Genomic DNA, 20653 nt, shown 5'->3' with positions numbered 1-20653 from the left:
TTATGTGCTGTTATGGTTTTATGCAGCCCAAAACAAACCAACAATGATTACACACAATGCAAAGTTACCACACATCATTGGCAAATAGACACAAAGGCACACAAAACATCACCACACAAAGGTTTGTGTATTTGCTTTTCCTCATAAACAGGTTCATGAATGAACTCTAGGCTTTAAATTAGACCACAATAACGCGTGGCACTGACACTTCAGTTTGACACCTCCACGCACACACGTCTCGTCAGGTACGCGCTCTGTGTGAACCAGCTTCAGTTATTATGGGCGTTGGGAGCAGCAGCCGCTCCGGTGACACAAACAGCATGAAACCACAGCCTGGGTGGAGCAGGCAGCTCAACTGAAACACCATCATTTGGCAACTGATTGAAGATAATTGACGCTTGGCAGTTGTTGTCGCCATCAGCGCCGCTCGGCCGTGCTGGAGGTGGATCGGACTGACTAATTGCGCTGGTGGCCTGTGAATGCGCCGAGACAAACACCGTCATCAGACCGTTAGGTCATTATTTCATGCTCTGCTCGCTGACTTTGATGGTGAAATACAGAAGTGGCGTCAGGAGTGTGAGAGCCTGCGCATCGGTGTGCGTCCGTGCATGCGTGCGTGTGTTGTCTGTGAGCAGTTCTTGTTTCACACACCGACAGTGGGAGTATGAGGAAGTAGGGTTTGAATGCTGCTCCGGACGCCGTACCCAGCAGGTCGCTGGCTGCTGTTGGCTCGGACGGGCCTGCTGAGCGATGGCTGCGGTGTGAGGAGGTCAATCTGTGGACTTTAGCGACACACACGCACAAACGCCCCGTGGACGGCGGACGCCCGAGGGGGGGGGGAGAGCCACAGCAACCATGGTACAGTACCACACCTTTAACCTCTCTTCAACAGCTGTAACGCGTGTGCACGCTGCTCACATGCTCATCTTCCTGGTGACTTCATGTCATTTCCTCAATCACATTGGGTTTGAACTGGAATATTTCAGGCAAAACACTGTTGTAAGCTGCAGGTGTAACTGCTGCAGGTGTGAAAGTAGCGCACTATCAACCTGATTTAATGTCAGCGGGTTCCGTCTGAAGCACAAAATGAGGATATTTCACGCCTCAGTGGCAGTTTTGAAATATGTGGGTCGTGATTGTGTGTTTCAAAAGTATTTTTTCAATGCAGGGAAATTCAGCTTTTTCACACTGAGTTCCCCCTTTTTTAGAACAAACCCTTTCATTTATACAACTCAACAGCTCAATGGAGGCAAAATCGGCTGATTACAGTGTTTGATCTGTGACAGAAAACAACAGTGTCTGAAACAGTAAAGTGACATAAAATAGGATGTTCACGTCGCTGTAGAAACGCTAACTGTGAGTGAATGGCATGTACAATGCTGCCCTGTGAGCTCAGTGGACAGACTCCTGTCACGCGGTGGGTTTTCGGGGTCTGTTAACCAAAGCTGCAGGCGGATGCAGGAAGGGAACCAGCAGCACCAGTATGTGCAAAGTTTATAGGGTTTCACAAGAGGCAGCGATGAGATGCAAGAGGAGGAAGTGGACCACGGGGAGGCCTGTACTTTCTGTTACAACACTTCCTTCTAAAACTTAAAATGAGCCCTGCACATCTAAAATCACTGAAGGCTGTTTCTTGTTTAAGCCTAGAAGGGTCTGTTGGCATGAGCGGGTCGCGAAGGCTGGAAATCTAACAATTGTCTTGTGAAAATGAAAAAGGATCTTTTTATCATTGATCATAATATTGTGCGGCTCTGAGCAGCAGCGACAAGTTTCAGGTGTCGGTCAAAACCAGCGACAGGATGTTGAGGGCTTAAAAACTCGTCCATTTAAATATAGAGGAATAACAAAAGAGGGGTGTTAAAGTATTGCTCACTGCACTGAAGGTTTTGAGTTTTATGCCCAGGATGTTGAGATCAGCTCTGCACAAACAGCAGATTCCATGATTTGCATTTTAGCTCATCAGCAGCATCTCTTGCTTTGGATTGTTCGTAAATTGTAAAACCAACCAACCATGTTTTGTATTTGCTGCTGCCTGTTTTGGCCAGGACTCCATTGTAAAAGAGATTTTCAATCTCAGTGGGATTTTTTCCTGGTTAAATAAAGGTTAATGGAAAAATAATGAAATGATGAAATAGTAACTGCTCAGAGGACGGGTCTGAGTGAGAAGTGGCCAAATTACAGTTGATTGCAAAGCTTTTTGATCCAATCGAGCATCACAAGCCGATTGACTGTAAAGAGAAGTGGTCTCGGCCAGAAACATCTCTGCTGTGTGTTTAACATTGCATAGGAGGTGTTTCATTTGAATACAAAGCAGAACTAGTTCACTAACTGTGCACCTAATAACGTAGAAAAGCTCCTGGTACATCATAAGGTCCTAGTGGCTTTATTGTATATGAAAGGAGAAAGAACTCACTCAAAGAACAGCTGGACACCTTGTGATCACTGACCTACAGCTGATGCCTGTGCCACTGTGTCTTGCTCCAAGTAAGTGAAAGTGAGTGGTAGAGGTTTCCAAGCACTGGGTTTTTACCAGCATTGACTGGTTTACAGGCAGCGTCTGTCATAAGCATGACCGCAAACCCAGCGCAAGAATAATCAGAGATGTCCAGAAGTACAGAAGAAAAGATCACTCAGAATCATCAGAAAACACTGCAACCTGGTCACTGCAAAGCAGGAGAAGAAACAAACTTGGAAAATACTGAAAAGCAAAATCACTGCAGAATAAGAACTAATGAGAGAAGCCAGAGGTCGGAACAAGGTCAGAGATAAGACACTAAGAGACACACCTGGACAGAACACAACAGAACAGAACCACCAAACATCACACAATAAACCCACAACGCCCCCACCAGGCCGGAGGGAGAGCTGCAACTGCTTCCTCCGCTGCCGTGGACGTGATTATGACGTTGTACTGAGTCCTTCCCATGAATTCTGGTAAACAAAGCTGTCTGTGCCAGCAGCTTATTAAGATGCCCAGTGTTATTGTTATCAGACCCCTCAGCCTCAGTAATTATGAGAACCAATAGAAAGACACAAGTGGATAAAACACACCCTCAGCTGCTGCAGTTTGATTATTGTAACCATGGTGACAAACGTCACCTGAAATTAGATATGTACTTGCTTTAACCCTGATGCTTCCATAAACAAAGCTGATTTTAGTGGCCTGTCCTTGGAAACAACCCACATTAATAAATGCAACCTGGAGCAGCCTGCGGTTCATGTTTTACACTAAAAAGCTGAGCCTTTCTATCTTTGGCTTATTAGGTTTTCATTGACTTTACACTTTGAACTTCCTTGTGAAGTCAGGAACCCTCAGGGTTGTTTTTGGTTTAAAATTAAGAAATAGACACTGGTGATTGGTGTGATCGTTGTCATTAAAGTTAGGATAAATGTCGCAAGCAGACATTTCATGTAGTGAACTGAAATTTAAGGTTTTTGAACAAAGTACATTGAACTAATATTTATTTTTTATTTACCGTCACTCATCAGGAATTATTTTCCACTACTGTGCTACGTATAAAAGGCTCCAGGACAAGAAGTGCCTACTGTGCCGTCTGTGGCACTTTGTTTCACCTTCTTCCCATTTAGTGCAAATTGCGTGAGATTTTCTTGAAAATAACATACCAGCAAAACTCATCTATTTTCTACTCCAGTGTTGCACATGCGTAACCTGCTCCTGTGGTCTCACAGCTGAGCAGAGGCTCGTCTCAAGAAGCACAGGACGCGAAGCTGAGAAGGAGTAGCTGTAGGCAGGAGCCCCACAGACCACAGCCCAACCACCACGTTAATGACTGCACCTCCTAGAGTTCACACATCAAACACTTCAGCATTCTGGCAAAACCGAGAAACCGGGCGTGACTTACTGTATCTTAAGTATGGGAAGGTGTTCATAGCCAAACACTAGACACTAAGTCACTTTGTAAAACAACAACAGTTATTAGTTTGTGTTGTTGTTTCATTACATAGTCAGAAGGAATAATAAGTATGTTGTTGCTTCTCTAAAATGACCAAATTAGAGAATGAGCTCACCTCATTTCAGCCTCGTTGCCTGGCAACCAGCCCCAGCTTCCTGTAATGACAACCACAGGGGTTTTTAAAACATGTTTTAATTTGTCATCTGTGTTTCACCAGAAACACCCTCACACCACGTTGTCACCTTGTTTACAGGCGTCTGTTTTTTAAAGTTGCATTTTAGTTTGTTTTTACTTTGTGTGAATGTTTTGTCCTTAGATAGCAGATTAAAAATAAAAGTCATCGGCTGTGTCTAAAACATAATATGGAATATAGGTTAAAATGAAGAATGACCACAGGTGAAAGCTTCCGCTCATCTTTCTCTTTTGTTCACTCTTTTGCGTGATCCAGGCGAAGTATCACTGGCAGAGTCAGAATGTGAAACAAAGTGGAGTGGACGACATGGTCCTGTTGTCCAAGATCACAGAGGACGCCATTGTGGACAACCTCAAGAAAAGATACATGGACGACTACATCTTTGTATCCTCTGGACCGAACCAGCAGTATTATTAACGGCTGCACACACTGGGGTCTGGATGAACAAAGTCACTAACTAATGATGTAGTTTTGATATTTGAGGCACAGGGACAGAAAGCCACGCAAACATATAAGGCCATGAAGTCAAAGATTTGACTCTTCCTCTTCTGCATTTGCTGTGTGACACAGCAGCTCGCTTCCGTCTTCTGAGAGCACAGCCACACAGAACTTCACAACCATATTTAGAATGTGGAGAGAAAAAATTACCAGCGCTAGACGTCATCTCAGGTTCAACTGCACTGTGACGAAAAGTCGCAGGGAATTACAAGAAATGAGCAAACCATCAGAGAGCGGTTTTCTGCAGGAGAGACTATGATCCTCTTCAACATGCAGCGCTTTTGATAGACTAGATTAACATACAGTCAGAGGATGAATGGGACCAACAGGTTATAATGTGTTAAAATGATCAACTATGACAAAGATGCAAACTGTTGAATGTGTAAATGAAACTGAAGCCGCTCATTTGTGATTTAAAAGGTTGTTTTGAATGGACAGGATTAGAAGACACTGATTTCCACTGTGTGAATGGGTGAATGTTTGACCTGGGTGCACTCTGCTAATGCTAAGATAATTTTCTGTTGCGATCCCTAACTCGCCGCTCAGACTTACATCGGGCCTGTGCTGATATCAGTCAACCCCTTCAAACAGATGCCCTATTTTACTGACAGAGAAATCGAGCTGTATCAAGGAGCCGTGAGTAGATTTCCTCTCCATATTCTGCTCATCTGAGCTCATCATGTGCTCTGTCCTTCCTGATGTTGTGTACTGCGTGGACCTCAACTCACACCTTGTTGCCTCCAATTCTCCCACTCTGCAGGCACAATATGAGAATCCACCTCACATTTATGCCCTAACTGATAACATGTACAGGAACATGATGATTGACGGAGAGAACCAGTGTGTCATCATCAGGTGAGCGGCGCCTTGTTTTCATTCTGTCTGACACCACAGAGTGCGTTACAGTGTAATGATGTGTTGCCCTGTGTTGTGTTCATGTGGTGGCAGTGGTGAAAGTGGTGCAGGAAAGACAGTGGCTGCCAAATACATAATGGGTTACATTTCCAAAGTATCTGGAGGAGGATCGAAAGTGCAGGTAGCGATAACGCGTGTCGCTGTCTGACTTGCTTCCGTGAGGGTATTTCTGCTCTGTCTGAGTCGTTACTCTGTGTTTCAGCACGTGAAAGACATCATCCTTCAGTCAAACCCTTTGCTGGAAGCCTTTGGGAACGCAAAGACCGTCCGCAACAACAACTCTAGTCGCTTCGTGAGTGACACGCAGCCCTTTATCAGATTGCACACATTTATATGGAGACCAGCTTCTTCACACCTCGTGGTGCTGATTCCGGTTTTGCACGTATCAGGGGAAATACTTTGAAATCCAGTTCAGCAGAGGAGGCGAACCAGACGGTGGAAAGATTTCGAACTTCCTCCTGGAGAAGTCGAGGGTGGTGAGCCAGAACGAGAACGAGAGGAACTTCCACATCTACTATCAGGTCGGAGGCCAGTGATTAAAGAACTCAGACAATGGTGAACAACAACTGCTTTTAGATGACATGGTTCTGTATTTTGCCTCTCCTCCACCAGGTAATAGAAGGTGCCAGTGATCAGCAGAAGCAGGACCTCGGCATCATGACCCCAGACTACTACAACTACCTCAACCAGTCTGGGACCTACAAGGTGGATGGGACCAATGATAGCAAAGACTACCAAGAGACCATGGTACGCTGATGCTGCACAAAGTCCACGGTGACTTACTTGATCCAGCTTCTGACCTCAACGCCTTCATGTGGTGTCCTGCAGGAGGCCATGCAGGTGATCGGGATCCCAGGTGACATCCAGAATCAGGTGCTGCAGATTGTCGCCGGAATCCTCCATTTGGGAAACATCAGCTTCGTCGAGGCAGGAAACTACGGGCAGGTGGAGAGCACGGACTGTGAGTAAAGCACATGTAGTCTGATAATGCGTTTCACGCTCATAGACATGAATAGAGCCGGCACACATGGACTTTCATTGTGCACGCACACTAAATAGAGCACACCATGACAGAGGCAGTCCCATGACAGGCCTGAATCATCCGTGGTTGCTACTGAATGGGTTCCTGCTCAGCGGATAATTGGTGCTTATGTCCCACAGTCACTGTCAGAAATTAGTAATTGTTTGCTATTTTAAGAAGTCCACTTAGATCCACATTGACAGTGTTTACAGTGTGAAGGGGAGGCTGTCAGGCAGTGTCAGTGTCATTGTCTGTTCATCTGAACCGTCTCTGCTCCAGTGCTCGCCTTCCCTGCCTACCTGCTGGGCATTGCTCCCGAACGCCTGCAGGAGAAGCTCACCAGCAGGAAGATGGACTCCAAGTGGGGAGGGAAGTCTGAGACCATCGATGTGACCCTGAACCAGGAGCAGGCCACCTACACGCGGGACGCCCTGGCCAAAGCCCTCTACGCACGTCTGTTCGACTACCTGGTGGAGGTAAAGAGCCGCTTCCCCCAGTAAACACAGCACGGTGGGTTTATGATTCATGCATTTGAAGTGATTCCGTGTCTGTCTTCTCCAGGCCATAAACAAAGCCATCCAAAAACCACACGAAGAATTCAGCATTGGAGTACTTGACATTTACGGCTTTGAGATATTCCAGGTTGGTCCCACAAACGCTTTAAAGACGCCCACCGTAACAATGGTCATGGTACCATGTGACTGACTGGAATCTGTTTGCCTTTGCAGAGAAATGGATTTGAGCAGTTCTGCATCAACTTTGTCAACGAGAAACTGCAACAGATCTTCATTGAACTCACTCTGAAAGCTGAGCAGGTACCGCTTCCTTGCCTAAAAATCTCTGCCTTATGCTCAGTGACCATGTTTGTCGACAGCAAATAAGGTCAGAATGGAGATATTTCAAAACTGCTTTACAAAATTATCTTTTTCTCTTTTCTTCCAGGAAGAGTATGTTCAGGAGGGCATCAAGTGGACACCCATCGAATACTTCAACAACAAAGTTGTGTGTGACCTCATTGAGAATAAATTGGTAAGAACCTAAAACGCGGGGTTCAAATAGCAGCATCACTGTCGAGGGGGGGAGGTTTCACTGGGCGTGTTCTCCTTGAAGAACCCTCCCGGGGTGATGAGCGTGCTGGACGACGTGTGTGCCACCATGCACGCCAAAGGCGAGGGCGCGGACAGCACTCTGCTGCAGAAGCTGCAGGCCGCCGTGGGAACGCACGAACACTTCAACAGCTGGAACTCCGGCTTCGTCATACACCACTATGCCGGCAAGGTACAGTAGGACCCTGACTTTGACGAGGCGTGGTGAGTGGAGGGTTGCTGTGATGCTCAGTGCAGCGTTTACTCAGGAGCTGTTTCACCGGCGTTTTCTCAGGTGTCGTACGACATCAGCGGTTTCTGTGAGAGAAACCGAGACGTGCTTTTCCCCGACCTCATTGAGCTCATGCAAAGCAGCAGTTTGTAAGTCTTCGACATCCGCAACCGCGTCGCAATATTTGCTATTCTTGATACAGGAATGTAGTGAAAACAATTCATCCTTTAATTTGTCTCCTTAGTAACTTCATCCGTAGTTTGTTCCCCGAGAACCTCAACACAGATAAGAAAAGCAGGCCGACCACAGCTGGCTCCAAGATCAAGGTGAGGATTGTGTCTATATCCTTTTCAAGTAATGAAATATTTAGGTTTCAACATTTGAATGCTTTTACCAGAAACAAGCAAACGATCTGGTGAACACCCTGATGAAGTGCACGCCTCACTACATCCGCTGCATCAAACCCAACGAGACAAAAAGACCGAAAGACTGGGAGGAAAGCAGGTCACGACCTCTCAGAGGCACATTCGCACCCAAACATGTGGTGGAGACTTCATAAAGGATCTGTATGTTTTTAGGGCTAGGCATCAGGTTGAATACCTGGGACTGCGGGAAAACATCCGCGTAAGAAGAGCTGGGTTTGCGTATCGCAGGCTTTTCAGCAAATTTCTTCAGAGGTAAGTTTAACTGAACTCTTCCTTATACGTGTGTGTAGCGGATTTAAATTATTAATAGTTTGATATTAATGCAAAACATTAATATACCTCAAAGTTGGGGCACCAGGTTTGTTTTAAAGCTGAAACCACGCTTGTATTAATCTAGTCAACGCCAGATATCAATTCAATGAGTTACCACTCATGAACAACAATAACCACTTTCTTGTGATAAAACCAAATCAGTCTCTTATGCCGTGAATTCTTGTCGCGGTTCAGTGACCTCTGTTTAAATCTGAAGAACAATGCACACAAAACCAGATTCCTTTTAACGTTTTATTAATCTAACACTACTGGATATATGAATAACATAATATGGAAATACTCAAATAAACAGAATAGAAAATGAGAGAACGATCAGAATGAGATGATGAACAGTGAATGAATCAATGAGTAAAAACACAAAGAATGGTCAAGACCTGAGTGTGTGATGGCTTTGATCAAGAGAAAAGAGTATTTGTCTCTAACTAATTCAAATCTAAGGATAACTAATAAATTTGGAATGATCAATTTTAGCGCTTTGAGAAACACCAGACTTCTCAGAGGATTAGAGATGTTCGTCTTGCCTTAGTTTGGAGCTGTAGCCGCTGTGCAGCGTCTCCTGTTACCGGTTCGGTGGAGCAGTGCCCTCTGGTCCAGGTGCCACGGCCTCTGTTCCAGGAATCATCGCCCACAGTGATGACGGCTTGGGTTCAGCAGAGTAACAGTCAGCCAGGCTGGACTTCTAAGGTGTTGCAAAGCGTCAGCGCTACTAAACTAGCCCAAAAAGCAAACGGGCTGGAATCTACTTTAATTGGTTCGATCAAAAATAGCGAGTCAATTAAGGACTGGTTGTGATAGTTTCAGTTTCGCGGAGTTTCTTGATGACTTTCTAACGTTACAAATATCGTTGTTCGTTCGTGTTTCTAAGTTTAACTTAGGTTTACAAAATTTAAGGACAAAGGAAAATTAAAGAAAAGTAATGCGACGCAAAAAGGAAAAAGTGAAAGAAGTTTGAAGATAGAGGGAAATCCGTTTTGCCTTGGGTGTCACTGGTTTAAATACCTCTGGGGCAGTGGTCACTGCAGGGCGGAGAAATGACTTCAACCAGTGGTGAAGAGTTCCACCTCTTTTAGATCAGGAATCAAACTATTTGATTTGGATCGCTCCTAAATCTGGGATAACTAAGCTTTCCTCTTTTCATCAAGCTCAAAGTTCCATCACACCATAACACAATAAACATGTAATGATCACTTTGACACTCAAATGAGCAGAGAAGTCAGAATGGTTAACCAGCAACATTAAATGCATAGAATCTTAAGGTCTTATATGTGGTCCCTTACAATGCTGTAACAAATTAAATGTTATTCATGATGCCTGGTCTTGTCTTATGCAACACCCAGTAAACACTAAAACATACACGAATAATAAATGCAAGCAAAATCAAATTATAAATGACCTAAAGTGGACATTACTAATTAAACAATTGTAACACTTAAAAATGTGATACAATAATGAGGATACCGAATTGTAGCTGGTGGAAATAGTCCATGTGTATGTTGCACAGATTAAAAGAAGTAAAGAAGGTGAGTCTCTCTATTTCAACTTTGTGCCTTCACACAAAGGAGAGCATGGTGATGAGTTGAAGTCCCTTTGTAACTTTAGGAATTTCCTGGCAAATCTGTAGATCAGGCATTGAACATCACACAGAAACCAATCTAATATCAAATGAAAACATTTTGTCCACAGAATACAATGACATCAGTTTCATGGAAGTTGATTCTGGTGCATCTGAACCAGAACCTGTGTCCAAATGAAGTCTCTCATTCTCTTTGATGAGCACATTCCACATTTTATGGCTGGTGGTCCCAGTTCTGGGAGAGACAGCTTCTTAGTGATAAATGTGACAGCCTCTCCTTTTGGCATGATAAGCAGAGGTGGAATCCTGAGGGATTTACAGGTAGATCAACAAAGTGGACTCATGGTTCTTTGATATGGACCTTTGAAATGTTGGCGTCAATTGGTGCCTGTGGTGATAGAAGCCAGTCTCCTGTTGTGGAGAAAGATTCAGGGTCCCTTATCTCTGGGGACTGAAAGGGACGTAGGGGCTCTTCAAAGGAGGGAGTTAAGTTCACATGTAGGTCAGGTTACCTCAGTCCAGACGTGGATTGCTACATGTGTGTGTATTTCTTTTTCAAACACTGTATGTGTGTGTGTGTGTGTGTGTGTGTGTGTGTGTGTGTGTGTGTGTGTGTGTGTGTGTGTGTGTGTGTGTGTGTGTGTGTACCATCCAGATACGCCATCCTGACAGCAGAAACATGGCCTTGCTGGAGGGGTCCCGAGCAGCAGGGCGTCCTCCACCTCCTACGATCCGTCAACATGGATAACGACCAGTACCAGATGGGACGCACCAAAGTGTTCGTCAAGAACCCTGAATCGGTAACAAGCCCCTGTGAACAACTAGAATGGAAGCCTCCGCATGTGGTACCGTAGCTCAGCTCCCTGGGTAGACGTGTTCCCACAAGTTCCCGGTTTTGGTTCAACCACTTGCATGCGAGAAGCAAATGTCAGCAACCCTCTGAAAGCTCACGCTGCTCTGTAGATGCTGCATGTATGTTTATGCAAACCTAGTCTTACAGGTGTGCTAAATATTCTTATTGAGCGCTTGCGCTGTGTCCATAACTTGGATTTGCTGCCCTCAAGTGGCCATTAAAGCCAGCTTCAACTGAAGAGTATGGTAAAATAATCAATTAACCACTGATGCATTTTTCTCGACTGAAGCTCAAGTATCTTAGATTTTATGATAATTGTTCAACGATTATAAATAGTCACTCATGTAAATGCCTCCTTATTCTTATGCTTCTCAGCTGTTTCTGCTTGAGGAGATGAGGGAAAGAAAGTTTGACACTTTCGCAAGGATCATCCAGAAAGCGTGGAGAAGATACATCGCAAGAAAGAAGTATGAGCAGATGAGAGAGGAAGGTGAGTGAGGAGCACGCATCTCCTCGCGCTTCCTGTTTCCTGTTCCCGGCTCTGAGCATGACTCCGCCCTTGTGTCACTCAGCCTCAGACATACTGTACAACTCCAAGGAGCGCAGGAAGAACAGCATCAACAGGAACTTCGTGGGCGACTACCTCGGCCTGGAGCAGCGGCCGGAGCTGCGGCAGTTTCTGGCCAAGAGGGAGCGCGTCGACTTTGCTGATTCAGTCAACAAGTTTGATCGCAGGTTCAAGGTGAAGCTCTATGAAGTACAAAGTTCAAAATCATTTTTATTCTTTTTCGCCGTGAAGTGAGTAAGATTGTTTTTTGTAGACTGAGCAAAACCTCCACGACTTCCCACTTCCCCAAAAAGCAACCGCTCTTCTTCTCCTTTCCGACAATCCTCACATTAACCCACTTCTTTGTTTCTTACAACCCAGTCTATAAAGAGAGATCTGATCCTGACCCCGAAGGGCATCTATCTGATTGGTCGTGAGAAGGTGAAGAAGGGGCCTGAGAAAGGACAGATAAAGGAGGTGCTGAAGCGAAAAATGGAGTTCATGAGCATCACTGGAGTCTCTCTCAGGTAGGACTCACCTTTAGAAATGCATAACTAAACCTGGGAGCATGTGTGTTTGATGCTGTGGTGGAACGTAGTCAACAATAACTAATCACATTAAACTCTATGCTTTTTTTCCTCACAATTCTGTCATTCGATATTTTATACTATTTGGCCTTCAAACCTCACACATACGCTTTCCTTCAGTACGAGACAGGATGATTTCTTCATCTTGCATGAGGCCCAGTACGACAGTCTGCTGGAGTCCAACTTCAAGACAGAGTTTCTCAGCCTGCTTTCTAAACGCTATGAAGAGGTTACAAAGAAAAAACTCTCCATCTGCTTTAATGACAGGTAAAGAAACAAACACATCTAAGCTAAATCTGCATAGGACCCTCCACCACAACCGCCACCGATTAACACACTTTCTTCTGACTCAGACTGGAGTTTAGAGTGAAGAAGGAGGGCTGGGGTGGAGGTGGAACCAGAGTGGTGGTGTTTCAACCGGGGCAAGGAGACCTGGCCCAGTTCAAACCTGGAGGAAAGACCCTCACTATCACAATAGGGGGAGGTCTCCCCAAATCCTCCAGTAAGCGAAAGGGAAAATACAAAAGCGATGATGGTCCTACACAATAAGCACATGCAACTATTTGTCTGATTGAATATTTATTTCATTAGAGCCGACCAGGAAGAGTGCACCACAGTCCTATGGTGGAGGCAGAAACCATGTCGCTAACAGAGGTAAGGCTCCTGTTTTTTCCATTATTATGACTGTCATAGAAGTAGTAATTACAACCTACTCAACAGTGCTTTACCTCAGCGTGTTGAGCTACTTTGCTAAATTCAGAGTTTCCTTATGGTTGATTGGTGTGTTCCTCAGGGATCAGTGTTAGGCCCCCTGCTGATTTTTCTTCATATAAGTATAACAGGCTTTGTATTGTATGTATTTCGCATTCTTGACCCAGTATTTTCTCTCTGCAGGGCACCAGAACGGAGGAGCCCAGTTTTCCAGGGGGCCTAACAACCAACAGTCAGACATGATGTATTCCTCTCCACACAAACAAGGCCGGCCGCCTAGCGCAGCTTTGCCCAAACTGGGTTCACAGAAAGCCCCCCGAGTCCCAGCCCACAACCAGTACAACCAGGGGAACATGGACTTCCTCAATGTGCCGGACCAGGGCATGTCAGGGTAGGAGAGATCACCGCACGAGAAACCAGTTTATGACTACACCACAAAACATAAATAACAGGATTAAAATGATCGTAGTCTGTTGGTGTTGTTTCCAGCTACTTTCATCTCATAGTGTTTTTCCTCTCTGGTTACAGGAAGCAGAGGAAGAGAAGCATCAGTCAACGACCTCCTCCTGCTCCCAAATCCCAGCCTCGACCTCAGGGGCCTCGTTGCCGGGCATTGTACCAATATGTCGGACAGGACACGGATGAGATTAGCTTCGAGGTCAATGATGTGTTTGACCTTGTCAGAGAAGGTGTGTGGATGAAAAGAGAGACTGTGGGGTGAATAAGTTGATGTTTACTGGTGGTTAATGGTGCGTTTCTTCACTCCTTCTCTCTGCAGATCCATCAGGCTGGTGGACGGGTAGGATTCGAGGGCGGGAGGGTCTCTTCCCTGGTAACTATGTGGAAAAGATCTGATCAGGACTTCGAGAGATGTCCCTAAGGCTGCTGTGACTCTTAGAAGCATCTCATTTGTTGAAAGCTGCCTACACTGTGTGCTAAAGGACGCTGCCTGTGAATTGTTCATGGTTGCCTAGATCTTCATGCATATTAGAAACAGAGCTGTTTCACTGACATTTGACATGAATCACAGGAATCATCTTCATGTTAAACGTCAGACCCACTGTAAAGAACTCCACTGTCGCGTCTGATGATGTCCTCAACTTGTCTGTTGAATGGTTTTGCCCTGACGCCAGCGCTTTTCTTTAGTCTGTGTCTTCACAGAAAATGACTCATCTTTACATTTGTAGCCTTAACAGAAAAGTGGCCTAAAATACTGCATTTCTGTTTAGTGTCTGAACAGTGGAAGCTTTATCCATAAACTGCTGTTGATTAAGTCAAGCACAATAAGTAAAAACAGAGCCACAGACTTTGAATGAACTCGCTTCAAATGAATCCAAAACCTTTAATCTCTTGTATGTTTTTATATTTTTTGTATATGTGGACAGTCTGCTCATTATCCTCTCATATATTCACTTACTGTTTTACTTCAATTACAAAACCAAATTGTCATGTTTTTACCTCCATTACGTTTGCACTGGACTAGATTGTTTTGTCGATAATATATATCGAATTTAATAGTTTTATTGATAACAAAACAGAAGGTGAGGGAACAATTTAAGAAAATGTCTGTTTTTTGCCAGTTTTTTTATTTGCTGTCAATTTTTGTAAAATATCACTGATCAATATCTGTTTTTTGTATATTAATAAACCAGTTTGACCTCTTTTTAAAAGATTTTTCACAAGAAAACAATGTTGGTTCTCATAATATTATTTCTCCAAAATGCTTTTGCACTTCACCTTGAAATGATGCAGAAAAGCAACAAACGAAGGAGTGGGAGGATAAGCCGGTGCAAGGTGGTGCAGTGTTTGAGGAATCATGCATGGATGCACAGAACAGAATAAAACACGCTCAGTGCAAACAGTTCACTTAAAGACCTGCACTAACTGCACTGACTAAAGCCTCATGATTGCTGATACGCTCTTGGTTTTCTATGCGAGTTAAGAGATTATGTTTCATGCATCAGCGATCACCAGGACAACCACACTGTATTTTTATTTACTTAAGTATTTTCCTTCTCCTCGTGATTCAGGTTTTACATATACTTGGGCATCACATGTTGATTTAGCAGCTGTAAAAGCTTAAGTACGTGCAGACAAAGTGGTGGATCCGAGGACGAAAAGCCAACTAACGCCAGTCAGAAATGGATGGTCACAATGAATAGTTGCGTTTATTGCATTTTACCATTATTACACTTGAAATAAGTCACATTAACGCACCACTTCCACCATCACAGACATTACTGGTTCCGCCCACTCAAGCTTTTATTTTGAAAGTGCCGTTGGCCTGGCGCAACGGAGGCAGATGGACCGGTTAAGCCTAAGACGGTTGAGAATTTACAGACATTTACGAAATCCGGGTGTTACACCTGCCGCTCCTGTCACTCCTGTCCACGTTCTTTTAGGCTCTTGTTCATTTTGTTTCCTTTTTCTTCATTTTGTGTTGTTGTCCTGTGGACTTTGTCCTCGTGTGTTTTACAGTACTTCACTGCTGGGTTTAACGCGATTCGGTGTTTTCCACAATTTTCGTCCTCGTTCCCGTTGGATGAGAGAATGCCGCCTGTAAACAATGAAACAAAGGCGTCCATTCCAGACAGAGTCAGTCAGAGATGTTGGACCGTTTAACATCATTGTCGCGCAACAGGACCGGGCGCGTTCCTAAGCCCCGCCCCTTTGCACGCACCTGTACCTGCGGAGCAGCAGACGCTTTTACGTACTGGACACTGGGACAGCAGCACCATGGGAGGTAGGAGCGTCTGACTGAACGTATTTTATTAAGAATTTATTATAAGCATTATTCTTGGTCACTGCTGTATAATGTTATTTAATGTATTCAAAAGTCAAAAAATGGCTTGTTTTACTTCAATAACCAGAGGAGCCAGAATCTGTTTAACTTGGCAACGAAACAAACAAGCAAGTATTGTGTCACGGTATAAAGTAGGTTAACTAAGGCAAACATAACTAAAATCAGATAAATCAAAGCCTAAATAGACATTCAGAACTTAAGGTGATTTTAGACAGCTAGGTGTCATGAAGTCATACTGTAACTGTCAGCAGGTGCGGCTCCTGTGTTTGAGTGCAGGTTTACTGTTCTAAAATCAAATATCATTATGTTCGCCTGTTGCCAAGTGATGCAGCTGTTGTCAACAGTGAACTGTGATTTTTGTCACAGGGATACTGAACCATAACGCTGGAGTAAATGTTGTTATAGCTGCCACCAGCATTTACATTGCAAACTGTGGAAACGAAAATGTGTCAGCGAACATGAACATGATCATGAACATGAACTCATTGTAACTAAAGTTGTCCTGCAGTAGGAATTTTCCCAAACTGACTATAAATAAATCGTTTAGCATCTGTATGTCTCTTTTCTAGGATGAAACCTTATTAATGCATCATAAGTCTGATAGCTGGGTCTGGATGACTCTTACACTCAGAAGAGCTCTGGAACAGATTTGCTGGGAATATGAACCAAAATCTATGTATAGCATTCTTATTAACATTAGCAGCAGCAATCTTGTATTGTTTTATAAATTATTTACAGAGTTTCACTCCCAGTTTATCAATTAAGCGTAATACTTGTAATAATAAATGACGATTCATGATGACTTCCATAAAGGTATGAGAAAGGGTGCAAAGCCACATTTGAATACTAAAATAAATACACCAAGTGAGGAAAAGTCATATGAAAATGATTTCCATCAACCATATACCCAAATGCTTTGAACCTGCAGATTGCCCTGGGTTGTTGACCAACCAGAAGTCAGCAGGTATTGTTTTCCATCTCTCTGCTTCACAGGTGTCTACTCCAGTGAAAGAATAACAGGAGTTTTCTCCTATGAGAGTTCAGATATCGACTGGTGTGAAGACAACTACATACACTCAGAACATGTGGTGGAGTACTTTAACACTGTAAGCTGTAGTACCATTAACACTTTTACATGCAGCAATATATACACAGTGCATATATAAATATCTATTTGTTGCCTGTGACTCCCCTTTTGGTTGATTGTCTGTTTCTCCTGCAGGTGAGCAGCTTCACATTCTTTATTATTGCTCCAGTCATGCTCTACCTTCTGCATCCCTATGCTAAGGAGAGGAGTCTGTCGATCCACATGGTCTGGGTCATGATGATATTTGTTGGTTAGTAGTTTTTTACCCTTCATCTGTCTAATGTTGATATGTTCAAGTCCTACTCCACTACAGACATTCATTTGTTTTATGTTTACACTTCAAAGACACATGTGCTCAACACCTGGTATTGAGGTGGCCCAAGAATAAACCCCTGGGGGACACCGATGTTGTAATATGAAGCTAAATCAGACCCTTAAATAAAGTCAGTCACTAAAGTGGGTCATTTTGACGCATGTTGTCTGTTACTGCTCTGTTGTTGTGGCTTCACATTCCCAATATAAGTGTCTTAGTCCCATATTTATCAGTTCAAATGCATTGTTTCAGAAATGCTATCTTTTGTTTCAGGGCTCTTCTCAGCATATTTCCACATGACTCTGAGCTTTGTTGGCCAGATGTTAGATGAGCTGTCAATCCTGTGGGTGTTGGCGGTGGGATATTCTGTCTGGTTCCCTCGTAAGCTCTACCCTTCTTTTATAAAAGACAGGTAAGATGACCTTCACGTCGTTTGCCAAACAACAGATGACAAGGGGATAATACAACATCTCTATGTGTTACTATGAACTCGCACACACCTCAAGAACCCTTTAAAATCAATGACAAATTGTTTCTGAGGTACGTTGATGTGAAATCCAACCTGTGCTGGCTGCAGAGCCAGTCCAACGGCCTCAACAGGTGTAATTATTGTATGACAAAGACACAATGTAGCGTTGATCCCTTCATCTTGACAGGTAGTAACTCCGAGCTTTGTAAAACAAGAAGCTCCACCTAATCTTTGTAAATATTTAACCACAAGATGTATGAAATTTTGATGAGCACAAAACAGGTTCAGTTATTGACGTGACCACTAACATAGAATCACGGGATCATTTCCATGCAGGAAGATCCTCTTCACACCTTGTTACTGTAGCTGCCAGGCAAATAGTTTTTTACAGTAGATGTGACAGTTGCTGTGACACATTTTGTTAAAATGCACCAGCAAAGTTAACCTGCAGAACAGGTCGCACGTTTACCAGGTGCCCGGAACTGCAACTTCAAATGAATAGTAATTTAGTCTTTTTCATTTCTGAAAGTTTCAATTTAGTTAAAATGCCACGATATTTCATTGTGCACAGTCTGTGAGGGTTCAAGGTTCGACGTATAGGCAGGAGTGGGATTTGGCAGCTAGGTTGCAAATTACCCACACCTGTGGTAAATAGTGTCCCACCCTTTGCTTTTAAAGTTGAGTCCAGAGGCTCATGTCCATTATGTAGGTGTCAGGTTGTCATAAGGTGCCATGTGTCAAATGTATTGGTTCACCATATGTCAAAGCATCCATGTGACGTTTGAGCATGTGATACTGAACTACTGTGTAAACAGTACAACACGGCCGCCTAAATAAATCATTACTATGATAATCTGAATATTATTCAAACACCAAAAAAGGATCTTTTTAAATATTAAAATGCTTTTCAGTTACATTTCCCTTTAATAATGTTTAAATCGGGTCACAGTCACATATAAGCTGGCACATTTCCAGCTTGTGAACAACTAAACGCCTCAATCCAGTTAAAGCGTATGTGCGTTACATGCTCACTCTGTCTGTGGGTGTTCCTCGCAGGACCATGTTTTCACGGCTGGTCATGGGGATCACCGTCGTCACCTCGGTCTCATCGTTCGTCAAACCGACCGCCAACGCCTACGCCTTGAACTGCTTTGGCCTCCATCTGCTCTACGTGTTGGCGCTGGAGATGAAAAGGTATGAGAGCGGGTACTTGTGTGAGTTCCGTGGGCAGCCTGTCACCTGTGGCCGTGGTCTGTCTCAGCTGCAGCGACCAGAAGGCCGTGCGTCTGGCCAAGCTGTCGGTGGGGCTGTGGACGCTCGCCATCACCTGCTGGATCAGCGACCGCTTTGGCTGCAGCTTGTGGCAGAGGCTCAACTTCTGCTACCTGCACGGCATTTGGTGAGTCCTGCTTTGCTCCTTATCTCCTCACACTCCTTCCCTTTGTCTGACCTTATCATTCCGCTCCTTTTCTTACCTTTACTCTGCTTTCCTTCTTTTGATAAACTTTATTGTGTTATGGGATGGGATTGCCATAGCAGGAGAAATATTATGGGTTGGGTTAAATATTACATAAAGTAAACAGGGGCATTGGCCACAGAAAATGCACACACAGACTATCCGCCTCATCCATGTGCATTGATCTTCATTTTACGTGCCCTTCAGGCATATTCTCATTGTGATGGCTGTGGCCTATGGCAGCACGCTGATAGCTTACCTAGACGCCAACAATGAGATCCCGTACTCGCTGCCTGGACTCCAGTACTGGCCGTGTGATAAATGGGCTCTTGGATTTCCTCACCTTGTCCTGAAGGGAACAACCAAAACACGGAAACAGTGCTGACGCCGTTAAAGTCTTTGTTGGTAAATTTATTACTGCAGTATTTCTGTTATGATGAGCCACCAATTGAACCTCATCTGTGTGATCCCAAGTTAAATACTTAGTGCAAAACTTACAATATATTTTAATTATGTTGTCAATGATGCTATTTATACTAATTATTATATATAATTTCCATTTCAATGTTGAAATACTTTATGAGGTTTGTTTTCTTTGCCATTTTTCAGGTTTAAAGCTGATGTCTTAAATGTTTGTTAATCATGAAAGATGTCATAAACTGTCTGTAGGCAATGTAGAAAACTATATATGGCAGGACAATGTCATGTATTTAATTAATGTCCAGCTTTTAACTAATTATTTCATAATTTAATTTGTCATTACTGTTTGATATATTATTAGAGTGAAATGTGTGAACTTTTCTAACAGTCTGAGACTGGTTACTATTAGCTGTAAGTTATGAACTTATTTTAAATTATTACTATCATCAAAATTATAATTATCTGTTCACTGGGGATTAAAAGTGCCACAATTTGACCTGATGTTACACTGACCTTGTAACATGTCATAACACATGTTAATGGTTCATATATCTGGTCAGATTGTGGCGTTATTCATTTGTATGACTGACCATTTAAAATCCAATTTAATTTATTTATCATTAATTGATGACTACTGACTACTGACTGGGGATGAAATGAATATTGTTTTATTGACGAGTCATTCAACGCATTTATTATCCGTTATAATAAAGTATCATTATGTGGGAATACTGTAGGATGTTTACTTTGTATTTCTTTGTTTCCCTGCACATTGAAAAGGAAGATTTGAAGCTTGACGTCTCAATCTTTGAGTGGCAGTGTCCTGCGTGACAGCCAGGTGGGGTTTCCTTTACTCTGAGGCAGAAGGGCTCAGTCTGCACTGCAGGAGAGAAGTAGAGGCATCAAGCCAGTGAGAAAGTAGTGACCTCCTGCTCCAGAGCTGAGGCCAGCTAATCTGACATCAAAGTCTGAGACTTGACTTTGCTGCAAAGGCCCCTGACACTGACTCGGTAGAAGAGTTTTCTTAAATCGGAAAATGCTTTCTTTTCAGATGAATTGGTCAGAACAGGGTCTCTCCAGGATTCTAAATGATTAGGCTCTAAGATTGCAAGGTTAGATGATTATTATGACATTCAGAAATACAACAATTACTAAAGTTGCACAAAGAACAGAATCTTCACTCCCATGGGAGATGTTATTATAATGAAATTCAAAGCA

General features: G+C 43.5%; 2 protein-coding genes across 2 annotated transcripts; both read left to right on the top strand.

Annotated features, from left to right (window-relative positions):
• Nucleotides 1–403: 403 nt before the first annotated feature.
• On the top strand, nucleotides 404–14549 carry myo1f (myosin IF). Its single transcript, XM_029148725.3, has 28 exons — nucleotides 404–858; nucleotides 4363–4491; nucleotides 5152–5241; nucleotides 5366–5460; nucleotides 5554–5641; nucleotides 5723–5812; nucleotides 5910–6041; nucleotides 6133–6267; nucleotides 6349–6481; nucleotides 6821–7017; nucleotides 7103–7183; nucleotides 7270–7356; nucleotides 7484–7570; nucleotides 7652–7819; nucleotides 7922–8007; nucleotides 8103–8184; nucleotides 8256–8362; nucleotides 8437–8535; nucleotides 10845–10989; nucleotides 11418–11532; nucleotides 11615–11784; nucleotides 11971–12116; nucleotides 12297–12443; nucleotides 12530–12678; nucleotides 12768–12830; nucleotides 13071–13278; nucleotides 13416–13576; nucleotides 13666–14549. Exons 1-28 carry the CDS (start codon nucleotides 856–858, stop codon nucleotides 13740–13742), a joined length of 3270 nt encoding a protein of 1089 aa, XP_029004558.1. The 5' UTR covers nucleotides 404–855; the 3' UTR covers nucleotides 13743–14549.
• Nucleotides 14550–15239: 690 nt separating this feature from the next.
• On the top strand, nucleotides 15240–20169 carry acer1 (alkaline ceramidase 1). Its single transcript, XM_029149403.3, has 7 exons — nucleotides 15240–15630; nucleotides 16684–16796; nucleotides 16913–17027; nucleotides 17364–17502; nucleotides 18616–18753; nucleotides 18821–18958; nucleotides 19223–20169. The coding sequence occupies exons 1-7, from the start codon at nucleotides 15624–15626 to the stop codon at nucleotides 19398–19400; spliced, it is 828 nt and encodes a 275-aa protein (XP_029005236.1). The 5' UTR covers nucleotides 15240–15623; the 3' UTR covers nucleotides 19401–20169.
• The last annotated feature ends 484 nt before the right edge of the window (nucleotides 20170–20653 follow it).

The sequence above is a fragment of the Betta splendens genome, chromosome 4 (genome assembly GCF_900634795.4).
Source record: "Betta splendens chromosome 4, fBetSpl5.4, whole genome shotgun sequence".
In the NCBI taxonomy this organism is placed as follows: Eukaryota; Metazoa; Chordata; class Actinopteri; order Anabantiformes; family Osphronemidae; genus Betta; species Betta splendens.
This window is presented reverse-complemented; position numbering and strand designations above follow the sequence as displayed.